The sequence below is a fragment of the Scomber scombrus genome, chromosome 2 (genome assembly GCF_963691925.1).
Source record: "Scomber scombrus chromosome 2, fScoSco1.1, whole genome shotgun sequence".
NCBI classification, from domain to species: Eukaryota; Metazoa; Chordata; class Actinopteri; order Scombriformes; family Scombridae; genus Scomber; species Scomber scombrus.
Genome location: NC_084971.1, coordinates 16462926 through 16475451, shown reverse-complemented (window position 1 = coordinate 16475451; position 12526 = coordinate 16462926). Strand labels below are relative to the sequence as shown.

At 37.8% G+C, this 12526-nt stretch overlaps 1 protein-coding gene across 1 annotated transcript; it reads left to right on the top strand.

Annotated features, from left to right (window-relative positions):
* Window positions 1–2995: 2995 nt before the first annotated feature.
* On the top strand, window positions 2996–12315 carry atg4da (autophagy related 4D, cysteine peptidase a). Its single transcript, XM_062435499.1, has 11 exons — window positions 2996–3337; window positions 5850–6123; window positions 6359–6442; window positions 6872–7045; window positions 7544–7895; window positions 8003–8067; window positions 8223–8374; window positions 8511–8589; window positions 10142–10218; window positions 10355–10474; window positions 10929–12315. Exons 2-11 carry the CDS (start codon window positions 5901–5903, stop codon window positions 11106–11108), a joined length of 1506 nt encoding a protein of 501 aa, XP_062291483.1. The 5' UTR covers window positions 2996–3337; window positions 5850–5900; the 3' UTR covers window positions 11109–12315.
* Window positions 12316–12526: the final 211 nt, after the last annotated feature.

Genomic DNA, 12526 nt, shown 5'->3' with positions numbered 1-12526 from the left:
GGTATATCACAATGAACCTGTTATTTTGAAAACAAGGTTATCTATAATCAAAGTGACTTGTGTTGTTAGGTACAAGTTAGGTAAGCAAGATTAAAATATATAATGCTCACATTTTGCTGTGTAACATACTGATAAAGGTGTTTAAATCATCCTAGCATCAGTGCTGAAAAGGTGAAATGTTCAGGTAACAGAATTAAGTTGTTTCCTTCTCCCAAGACTCTTACACATCTCCATATACTTCATTGTTAGTAACTATCCAGTGTACATAATCTTATGCACACCATGTACAGTTGTGCGTGAGGACTGCTGTCACTGTACTGCTACTACGTCATTTATTGACTAAGAAAGCAGGGGTTAACCAATGTAATCCAGCTTTGATGCATTGTTAAATGTCACTTTCAAAGACTAAAATGTGTTCAAGTCCAAACTTTAGACTCAAACAAGAGTGTTTCAGTCTCAGTTTCACAGTTTGTTCAAGTTCAGTCACCAACATATGCTGTTTTTGAACTAAATAGTTAGTGTACAGTTGTGCTATGAGCGGTGGCACATTGTTTTACATGAGCTGGCTACGTTGTTTTAGCTGAAAACAGATCAAAGTGTGAGGATAGATCTTCGCAGTATGGGCAGTATACAACTTTTTCACATAACCCGTCAATTAGTGCTGCAACTAACAATTACTTCTATTCTATTATAGTCTATGAAATGTTAAAAAATAGTGGAAAAAATTTGCATTCACAATTTCTTAGAGGCCATGTTGATGTCTTGTTTGGTCTGACTAACAGTCGAAAACCTTAAGATAGTTAATCTACTGTCATAAATGATGGAGAAAACCAGCAAAATTATCATATATAAGAAGCTGGAACCAGAACATTTTTGACATTTTAGCTTGAAAAATGACTGAAATGATTATTTGGTTATCAAACTAGTAGCAGATTCATTTTCTATCAAATAATCGTTGCAGCTTTACCGTCAATATTATATTAAAATATTACATAATACATTTTTAATGCAGCATAAGTTGATTTAATGGATTAACATTTTTGAAAAGGATTCAGTTAGTAATCCATCCTCTAATCAAACGATGTGTCATAATGTATTTCATGATTTTACACCATCAAGTAGAAAATCCCATGCAGAACATGAAAGTCTCATGCAGTACATTTGTCAGTGGGTTTTTTATTCGGCATGCGACTCTACTGCCCTCCACTGGTCCAAAACGTCCACTTTGAACATGATCCCATGTGGTGTTCATTAATTATCTGTTGGAGTGGTATTCTGTAATGAAGCCAAGACCACAGATATACTGCAGAATGGGTGTTATTAGCCATAGGGTTACTAAATATGCATTTAAGTTTCTAATGACAAGATATTTGCAGTAATTATCATATGAACACTTGAAACATGAATCTATTCCTTTTCTGTCGTTGTGATCTTCACGTGACTGTTATCCTCTGGAATAGAGATTAACATTTTTAAATATACGGTCTTATATATTCTACTGATAGGAAGGAGTTCTTTTATATCTTGATGTAAAAAAACGAGTCATCGGGTCGGCTCTAATCACAAAACTAACTGTAATGTAATCTTATACAGCTGTTATGCCCACTTTCAGGCCTTTTCCCAATCAATTGTGTCTATACAAGTGTTACATGTTTGAGAATTTCTGTTGTTTTTTTTCTTTTTGTGATTGACAAGAGAGAGTAGTATAAATGCACTTTATTTGACAAAAAAAATCTTCATTTGGTGGTATTGTTTGTAAGTTACTTTGAAGAAGTAAATATAATATATACAAATATTAATTCTACAGATAAACACAAAAGTCCAGTTATAAAAAACATTCCACGTTTCTCTGTTCACTGATAATGTATTTATTTGTACCATGGGGCATTTTTGTTGTGATTGATGTGATTCCAAATGCAGACACCTGAAGTGCAGTAAGTGGAATAAAAATCTGAGATTTGTTCCAAAATGCGCCATTTCTCTCTCTCTCTTTGTCCCATGATCAAGATCTTGCAGCAATCCTGATATATTGTCACAGTAAGCACTTTGTCTATCTACCGTAAACATGCAGGTAATCACACACACAACTGTCACAAAGAATTGATATGTCACATCAGGTGTGACTAATGTCATCGAATGTGGCCGCCTGTAAGTTTTGAAGGGTCAAACACTGATGATGACTGTGTATGTTAATGTCATGTGTAGTGTCTCTGGATGGGATAGAGTCATTGTGATATTATCTATAATATTGCTGTACTTGTAAAGGCCTACTACTGAGACAAGTCAATGGAATGGAGTCATTAATTAATAATTGATGTTATTTGTTGCACCTATATTTAACCTGCTATATATATTTATTTTTTAAAACATATTTTAGCCCAAAGGTTTGGTTTAAGTTTTTCAGCACACTAATCTTTTTATTTTATTTTTACTACTGCTTTACTTTAAAGCACCAAACCCCAAAACACAGAGAAAAAGAGACATTTGCCTGTACAAAAACTGTACATTTATTCATCGATCATCCCAAAATTGCTCAGTGAAATATTTCACATCCATGAAACTAATGTTAGGACACTTGTAAGTACTGTAAAAACCAACAATGTCAGTGAAAACAGTGGTCATAAAAATAAATACATGTTTTTAAAAGCAACCCTAACCATCAGCCTAAAAGCCCTTCTCTCCAGGAAGGCCTTTTCAATTGAACTTTTATTGTTATTTTCTTTACGTTAACTATGTTAAACTGTAGCACTTTGAGTTTCACGTTGAATGGAAAGTGCTGTGCAGATTAAATGTATTACTATTATTATTTTTAATGTTATGTAGTATCATGTGATTCGTAGCCTAGGTTACAGATTACGTAACCGTAAGAGTTAATATCAGCCAATAGCACACCACTAGTGTCAACGATTCGAGTATTATCCAATCAGCATTCTCATTGTGATTACTTCAACCAATCGTGTCATTACAGGAAAGGACAACAGGAAGTGTTCTCAGCCGTCAAAGCTTTCTCCGGCCAGGGAAACAAGCCCAATATGTACTGGGTTTTCTTCGCAGTAATGTGTACAAATTAGCTCGTTTGGTAAATGGAGGAACTCTTACCTTACGGATAAATGATCAGATTCGTTTGTTTGGATAGTCACTGAAACCCTCGAGTCAGTCAGGTTTAAATGCTAGCTAGCGCCGGTGCTAGCGTGCATTTAGCTGTAGCTTCAGCGAGCCAATAGTGCTCTTCTTTATCTGTAAGGGCTGAAGAAGACTTGGGTGAAAACAGACGAAATATCTGAAATGAGTAAACCAGCTACAAGGTGTAGACCAACTTAACTGGATTTTACAGACGGTACGTAGTTGTTCATTGGCAAACCTTTTAATCATAAGCGAGTTAGCGATGTATAGACGAGGTGGTCGGGCACGACGGTCGCTAATTGTTCGATTGGAATTAGATTTACTGTTAGTCTTGTTTCAGAAGAAAGCTATATTCTTTGTCTTATTACACTGGCAATTGACAGCAAAATGTAGTCGAAATATTAAGGTAAAAGCACTCGTTTCGTCCCCCTGACTGTTCTTAATAATAGTAATAATAATAACAATAATCTTTATTTATGCAGCACGTTTTTAAAGTGCTTAACAGAAAATAATAAAGAATTATTAAGCAGTAATTAGAGTCAAACATTAAATATACATTGTTAAACTTGAGATAATAAAAGCCAGCAACTTGTCGAACATTCACGAAAGCTTCCTGATACAAGAAGGATTTAAGAAGACATTTAAGATACTAAAGACAGTCTAGTCTGGACAGGCAGACTGCTCCTTTGCTGTCAAAGCCTCCAGACTCTGTGGGCTCGGGTACAAAAGTAATATGATCATATCTCTTAATGCCAGTTAAAATCAGGGCAGCAGTGGTCTGTACCAGTTTGAGTCAGTGAGGGGAGCTCTGACTGATGCCTGCATAAAGAGTATATGACATTAATAATAATGATAATAATGATCATAATCATAATGATAATAATTATATTCATAATAACAACAATATTGAAGCGTCAGTGTGTGTAAGCAGCATGTTACTGTTGTAGCTGCTGGAGGTGGTATCACCCAAAGTATCATCCAAAGTATGGGGGGGTCATGAGATGATTAATGGTAAAGGAAAGAAGAAAAAAACGTTCAGATACACAAATCTATTTTCAGTTTTTGGATTTTTTTTCCTCTAATCTTTGATGTTTGGTGAAATGTTGGATAATTTCTGCCTTGTTTGGTTTATTTCTTCTGTAAAGCACGTTGTAACATTGTTAAGAAAAGTGCTATATAAATAAAGTTTGTAATTATTATTATTATTATTATTATCATCATTTGAACATTATTGAATTTAAACTATGTGAGAAGGGGAAAATTACTAATTGGTGGAGCTGTAAACAATTTCTAGACATCTGAAATGTGAGCCCGACTACACACTGCATTTTGTAAGACATCAAAAGACAAAAAGGTTGAAAACCACAGATTTTAAAAGCTTTTCCATCATCCACTGTGTCAAATCTTGATCTGAACTGTCAAATAAGTGCAGTGGAGTACAAAGTACAATGTTTCCCTCTGAAAAGTAGTGGATTGGAAATATAAAATTTTATCAAACGGAAATATTCATGTAGAGTACATGCACCTCAAATTTAAGTACAATACTTGAGTCCATGGACTTAGTTACTGTCCACCACTGTAAATGCACTATAAGCTCTTAACAGCTCGATCTACAATGATTGATGATGACAGCCACCATAATCAGATGACTTTCACAGATGCTGAACATGCTCAACATACCGGTTGTCAAATGCTAATCACATGATGATTTATTTTTTCCACAAAAATGTTTAGATCAGCGACTACACACTGTAGTTGCTGTTCCCAATTGAAACTCAGACTCATCAGTTTCAAGTTAGGGTGGAAAAGTCATTGTTAATTTCCTCAATATTTTGTTTATTGCGCAATTGTGTAGTTGAAGGTGGATGACTTGAGACTGCACTGACAATGTGTATGTTGCATTCATTTATACTTTTTCAGGAAGTGAGGACTTGCTTTTGGTTTGTACAGCCTATGATTAACACTATTTGTTTCTGCTGTATAATACAACTGTGATTTGACAGTTTAATGTCAGTTAATTAATGGTTTCTACTGAAATACTCCAGCATACAGCCAAGAAATCAGTGTCTGTGAAAGTTAATGTATAACCTGAACATTTATCATTGCTGTACAAACGTACCCTCTCAGTAACAACTTGCTAAAAAAGTGTGAATAAGAATGTAGTAGATGAATTTACCATAACTAAATCAACCTTACCACTACAACCTCTTGAATTTAAAGTATAACGCTGTAAATATTCAATATTCTTTTTATTGTCAACAAAACTTGCGAAAATGCCAGAACCAACATTGCTTTAGTCCCTCTGTTAATACTTTGACCTCACTGTCTGTGGCACTTGGCCCCAATCCTAGTGGTTCATACTGGACAGATCACTCATTTTCAATGAGTCAGATTAAGTCATTTTCTAAAACACATGAGCACTTTTTTCCCCCCCACAGAAGTCAAAACTTAACAAAAAAAAAAATAACAGGATTATATCCGGCTTTGGCTACACAGGCAGTACTTTTTGTCTTTCAATGGGATTTGTTAATAATTAGAAACAACGCAAAACAATGCCAGTTTTATGTGTTAAAATAGTTTGCCTTATGAAAGCATAAGCACATATAGCATTTACAAAGTAACTCCAATCCAAAGCCATCTAAACTTGAAGGAGAGGCCGTCTGAACATCAACAGTCAATAGTTAACTTAATCTCTTACTCCTGTCCTCCTTTTTCTTACCCCTCAGTTCTGTGTTGCAATGATGAGCACCAGTGTCCAGCTCTGAGAGCTCAGAGCCATGAACTCCGTTTCCCCCAGCGCAGCTCAGTATGTTGGGGGAGTGATGCAGGACGAACTGGTGGAGGGCCGGAGGCAGCAGCAGCCCCCGGAGCAGCAGGGTAGCTTCAGTCTCAGCAGGCCGGCACAGACTTCAGATCCCAGCAAAGAAGCAACCGGAGAGCCAGACGAGATGGACAAACTCAAAGCCAAACTGATGTCAGCATGGAACAATGTCAAATATGGTTCGTCAGTCTTTGAGGGAGAATGTGCGGATGTTTCCTCATGTACATGAACATGTGATTTAATAATGTATGTACATGTGTGCTCATTTGGATGATTGAATCTTTTTCTATGTATTTTATAAAATACGATCATGTTTTATGGTCGACAACGTGTTTGCATGTAGCCTAAGACAGCCTAGATACTTTGTGAACTCTCTCTCCAACATCCTTTCTCTTGCTCATTTTCTAACTGTAGGTTGGACTGTTAAATCTAAAACCTCCTTCAACAAAATATCACCAGTCATTGTCCTGGGACACTCCTACCTGCTCAACAGTGAAGGTACTCTCAAAATATACCTCAAATGTATTGTATGAAAGGGATTCACCCAGAAACGTATTTCCTCTCTTGAAAGGGAAACCTCAAGAAGACTAGACTCGAGGTGTTGAAGTAATGTGTGTTTTGGTTAACCAATGTGGTGTGAACCCATTTCTTGCTGGGTTTACATTAGTGAAGAGAAAGCAGTGCTTTTCTTTCAGACATGCAGTGCTGATTTCAAGGATAGAACAGTTTTAAATTAATATGGTACTCCAATCCAATCCACTGTACACATTTTACCCTGGACAACTTTTCAGGCTTATACATCTTTTCTAGCTTTAATCCTCAAACATGTAAACTGATCTTTCTCATGTCACATTAATATCAGACAATCTCTCTCTGTCTTTTTTGTTTATTTGTCTTCCTCCATCCCGTCACGTCGCTCACTCTCAGACGAGGTGGAGCGGTTCCGTCTGGCTTTTGTGTCCAGGATTTGGCTGACCTACAGGAGGGAGTTTCCTCAGTTGGAGGGCTCTACCTGGACCACAGACTGCGGCTGGGGCTGCATGCTGCGCAGCGGACAGATGCTGCTGGCACAGGGCCTCGTGGTCCACTTGATGCCCAGAGGTTTGTTTTCTCTTACAGAAATTATACTCTTAAGTCAATTTACACACCCCGTCAGCACTTGTGTTTTTCCAAATAAGTCAAACAGATCTTCAGCAGTGTGACACACATTACGTTCTCCCTGCAGGAAGCAAGTACTTGCTTTAAATGAAAGGATTTAAGTGAATGAGTTGGCTGCATCCTTTCTCTTTGTCTAATTCCTTTTTTCTTCTGGCCACTTTTGTGTCGCTGCTGCAAGAATTTATTTACTCAGTTTCATTTATAATATTAGTTTACACTGCTGTCATATTGTCTTTTGTTTTATTTCTTTTAACTGCTGACAGTGTTTCTCTCTTCCGCACTGTCTCAATCTGTCTGTTGTAACATATTTTCATTGTCCATTCCAGTTCATATTGAATTCAAATGATAAACACTCAGATAGTTTAAAGCTATAGATTGAAGAAATTAAATCCTGGTTGTGGTTAATTACTAAGAGCCAAACCTTTTTTATGTATTCTATAGACTGGACTTGGCCGGATGCTCAGCCGCTAACCGATGTTGACTTTGAGGTGTTCCGACCGCGTTCCCCAGCCCGGGCTGGAGGGGTCCCCATACCTTCTTTTGGCTCCCCACGAAGACCCAGCACCCCTGAAAAGACACTGCCAAGGGATCAGGCCCCCAAATGCAGCCAGAAGAAGAGGCCTGAGTGTACAAGGGACAGGCAGGCAGAGCCCATCCACCACAAGCTGGTCACCTGGTTCGGGGATCAACCTCCAGCACCTTTTGGGGTTCACCAGCTGGTGGGAATTGGTAAAAGTTCAGGGAAGAAAGCTGGTGACTGGTACGGCCCCTCTGTAGTGGCACATATACTACGGTAAGGGCATTAGAAGACAATATTTACTGAAATATTTACATACTGGTTTAAATATTGATTAGTGTTAATAATAATGTTAATAATAATATTGAATATGTCTTTTTCAGGAAAGCAGTGGCTAAAACATCTGTGCTGCACAACCTGGCTGTATATGTGGCTCAGGACTGTACAGGTGAGATTAGCTCTGTGTTGAATTGAAAGATTTCAGTTCACAATGTCACTATGTATGTTTGGTCCATTGTGTAGTCCTTTGGAACAATCTCATGGTCATCTTGCATGTTCTTGAGTTGTGCATAATTTTTCTCATCATGTCTGTGTACGTTCTAGTGTACAAGGAGGACGTGGTGCGTCTGTGTGATCTGTCACTAAGCCACAATCCCTCCGATCCGTCCAGCCAAGCCTGGAAGTCTGTCATCATATTGGTGCCTGTTCGGCTGGGAGGGGAGGCCCTCAACCCATCTTACATCGAATGTGTCAAGGTCTGTATGTTCTGACTCACACCACCCATGTTTTCACTAAAAGGATGTTTTAAAACTTCTCTTGTGTTGCTGCCTACATTTAAGCACTCTGTTGTATCTCTTGACTCCAATTAAAAGCCATTTTGTTCATTTCCAGAACATCCTAAAGCTGGAATGTTGTATTGGAATCATTGGGGGGAAACCAAAGCATTCGTTGTATTTTATCGGCTTCCAAGGTGAGAAACAGCCTCCACTTGCTGTTTTTAACAATGATATGATGCAAGGGAATGACAATATTTTTCTTAAGAATACAGCATTTCAAGAGCCAGGACTAAAGAGTTGCTGGTAATATCTACATCAGAAAGGAATGGTGCTTTTGTAGTATTATCAAAACATGATATACTTGCACTGGACACATACTACTTGTCTTACTGCCTCCTTTTAATCTTATCTCTCCAGTTTCTCTCGTGCTTTACTCGCCTATCGAGGGTTGGTTGACTAAACACTAAGCCTAGTTAAACATAAGCACCAAAAAAACACTGCTGTGTTTGCAGTGGGTTTAACAGGAGACTGATTTCTACAGGGCTTGAAGGAGAGGTCGAACAAACAAACTGCAACTACCACAAATGACTGTAGCTGTGCTTATATGGAGCCTCTTTTGTAATAGTTGTGATAATGGCTCAATCAGAGCAAAGATTATTTTAATCAACATCTCAATCAGGATCAACCAGCTCATCCTTAGTGATTTTCCTTCTTGTGTAAACAGGTGGTTTAAACATTTCACAATCCATTCAACGGATAAAAATATGTACCTGAAACTGTCTTTATATATTTATGAGCACTGGGAAGCACTTCTCCAAGTGGTACATCTTTCCCAGGTTAATAATCTTTGAATTGTTGATATTGCTTTTCTGGTGGTGATGTTATGGTAAATGTGCCGAACCAGAGCAAACTTAAAAAAACACTTGGAATCATAGCCTACTAGGTGACTGTGGTAAAGGTACAGTAATACCCATTAAAGTGTATACAGAAACAACTGAGATTTCATCCTATATTTATTCAAAAACAGTTTCTTCAGTACAGAATCACAGCAGAGTGATAATGGTGCCGCTAACCATAACCAACTAACTTTAACCCTATCATTTTAAAGTTTGCTCATGGTGGAACACTAAATCTACACTTTATGTTGTTATTAGATGGCAACAGTAAAGATGCAATACTTGCACTCAGCTGCATTTGAAACAGGGAAGTTACAACTCATGGTCTTCACCACTGAGCCACACCTGCACAGTAAACACTGTGGTAGGATTGGTACAGCTGCAAAGACACAAACCTAGACTGTGTAACTGCTGCCTATGATAGGTTTAGACTCTGTCAACCAAGGAAACGCTTTCCAAAATATACTTCTTTGTAATCCCTGAAATAATGATTTTCAGGATTATCACTGAGACACAAATTAGATGTCATGAATAGTTTGCTCTGAAAACAAAACCTTATGGAAAGAGACATTAACTTATTTAAGAGAGACGTTTGGCCTGCTTTGTTACATTTTAATACAGTGGTTGTTTTCTTTGGTAGTAGTAGTAGTATTCGTATGTTATTAAAAGGAACTGCTACTCAACCAAACAAGTTTCTACTTGAGTCAGTACCAACAAAATCTAAGACACAACAAATATATGACAGAGCGATTCATCCGTTACTACCCTAAAAATGATGATGATGGTGATTTCATACCTCTAAATACTGTGTTTCAATTCCTCTTCCTGCTGTCTCCTGACTGTCTGTCAGACGAGCAGCTGCTGTATCTGGACCCTCACTACTGCCAGCCTGTGGTGGATGTCACACAAGCCAACTTCTCACTGGAGGTCGGTTGCTTTTCACACCTTATTTTGGATTTTAGACTGTCGCCTTTCATCTCATGTCTAGTTATTGACTTAGTAACACTTTGTTTCTTTGACATTTGTAGTGTATGAATTTTTGTCATCTTTTATCACCCCCTAGTCCTTCCACTGTAGCTCTCCCAAAAAGATGCCCTTCAACCGTATGGATCCCAGCTGTACCATCGGCTTCTACGCCAGCAACAAGAAGGACTTTGAGTCTCTTTGTTCTGCTGTTAGTGTGGTGAGTTTTTATACCCTCCTCCAACTAGCTGACTATACATTTGATTACGTTTAATATCTGAAGATGAGCAAAATTTCAACTCCTATCTCCTATGCTCTAAAGAATTTATTGTTTATGACAGGTATTAAGTTTAGTGCTGACAGTTGATTTTAACGATTAGTCAACTGGCAGAAATGTAATTTAATCATCCTAAATTAGCATAATTGATTTTCAAAAAACTTTCCTCCTTCAGCACATGAATGTGAAAACAGCCCTGTAGTGTCAAACTTTGTACATACATCATTATTCACAGCACAAGTTCAAACATCCAAGTGAAGTAAATCACATTTTTTAGTGGAGGAGGAAATTCAAAGAATGTGTGCATACTCTTTTGCCATATAATTTTTCCCTTTTTAATCAATCTACTTGTTATATTCTGTAGTATTTTTGAGACAGGTCTTTGTTTTCCTTCCAGGCTCTGTCATCAACTAAGGAGAAGTACCCCATCTTTACTTTTGTAGAAGGCCAGGGTCAGGACTATGGTCTAGAGGGTCACAGCAGTAATCACAGTGGACCTGCAGCTCACATCCTTCCCCCGGGCAAACTGGGCATGAGTAATAACAGAAGAAACAGTGATGAGTTTGTCTTCCTGTAAGGCACTGAGGAAGATGTTGACTCAGTTCTGGCCTGTAGGGGGCAGAAGAGGACACTATATTTCCTTTCAAAGTGAAGGACTTGACTCGGCAAGGTGGACATGATACTTTGTGCTTGTCTGGTCAACAGAAATAAAAACTGTTTTCTGTCATCACCTCAGTGTGGACCAGCGTGGGTGTTATAAGCTAACAGGCATTAATGTGTACTGGCTGGGTGAAGGCATGATTTCCAAATGGATCATGTTAAGAAACATTTAAAGTACTTGAAGTATTCTTGATTCACTTTTTCAGACATTTAAAAGGCCCCAAAGTCAAACATGTATGAGTCAAATCAACTGCTTTAAGTTATACCCAGCTACTATGTTTTCTCCTGGATTGACTGGACACACTGACATTTGTGGTCTTGATTTTATTTAATGAGTTCACTTGTCAGGGACAAGCCTGCTATTATTCTCTGTGATTGGGAAGACTTGTAATAGACACCATCTGCTGTACATCTCCTTATATGTTTTCTTCCTTTAAATTTATTTATCAAGTTCATGAATGTGTGTTTGCGTGTAAGTGAGTGTGGGGTTAGTGTAGTTTATTTGTTCTGACTTTAATACGTGTACAGGTGTATTTAGGAGTCTGTCACTGTGTTCCACTGAGGTTCTCAAATTCTTCCAAGAGCATCTTGAACAGACGTAAATTCACTCTAGTGTTGCAGCCTGCCTGAATATCCCACACATGACCAGATCCTTGACCTTTCACATGCTTAAGCTGTCCATTATTCATCATAAAGAATATGCAACACTCCCGGAATCTGCTGTTACAATGTTCCTGTTGCTCAGTGAGTTAAGATACAAAGCTGGCAGCGAAGAGAAGTCATCCCTTCAGCTGGAGATTGATGTGGATCTCCGCCTGCTAAGCTGAAACTCACAAAGCAGAATTATTGAGTTATATTAATAAATTTGAGTAAAACCGAGGATGGTGCTCTTAATTTAAGTCCTTGTTCTTGGTTTTATACTGCAAAGTCTTACAATCAACTCAGTAATCCTATTTCATGAAGCAGGCCTGAGCTAAATCGAGTTTTGGCTTCGATCCTCAATCTTCTGTTGCGATGTCGTATTTTGTTTATCTCTTTTTTTACGTCAAAGCTACTACTGCAAGTTGCACTACTGATGTTTTTTGGTTTGTTGTCCTGATTAAACTTCAAACACTGGAATCACATTTCACTTGGATCTTATGTGTTCTGTTTGTTACTAAATGCAATGCACTTCTGAATATTTCCATGTTAGAACAGGATACAGGATTTAGATGTTTTTCAAAACGAACTGAAAATGGTTTGATATATAAACTATTTGGAGCTCATAAATCTCCAAAATGCTTTAACACTTGATTTTCATACAATATTGTGATAGGTTAAATCATACTGTTGTTC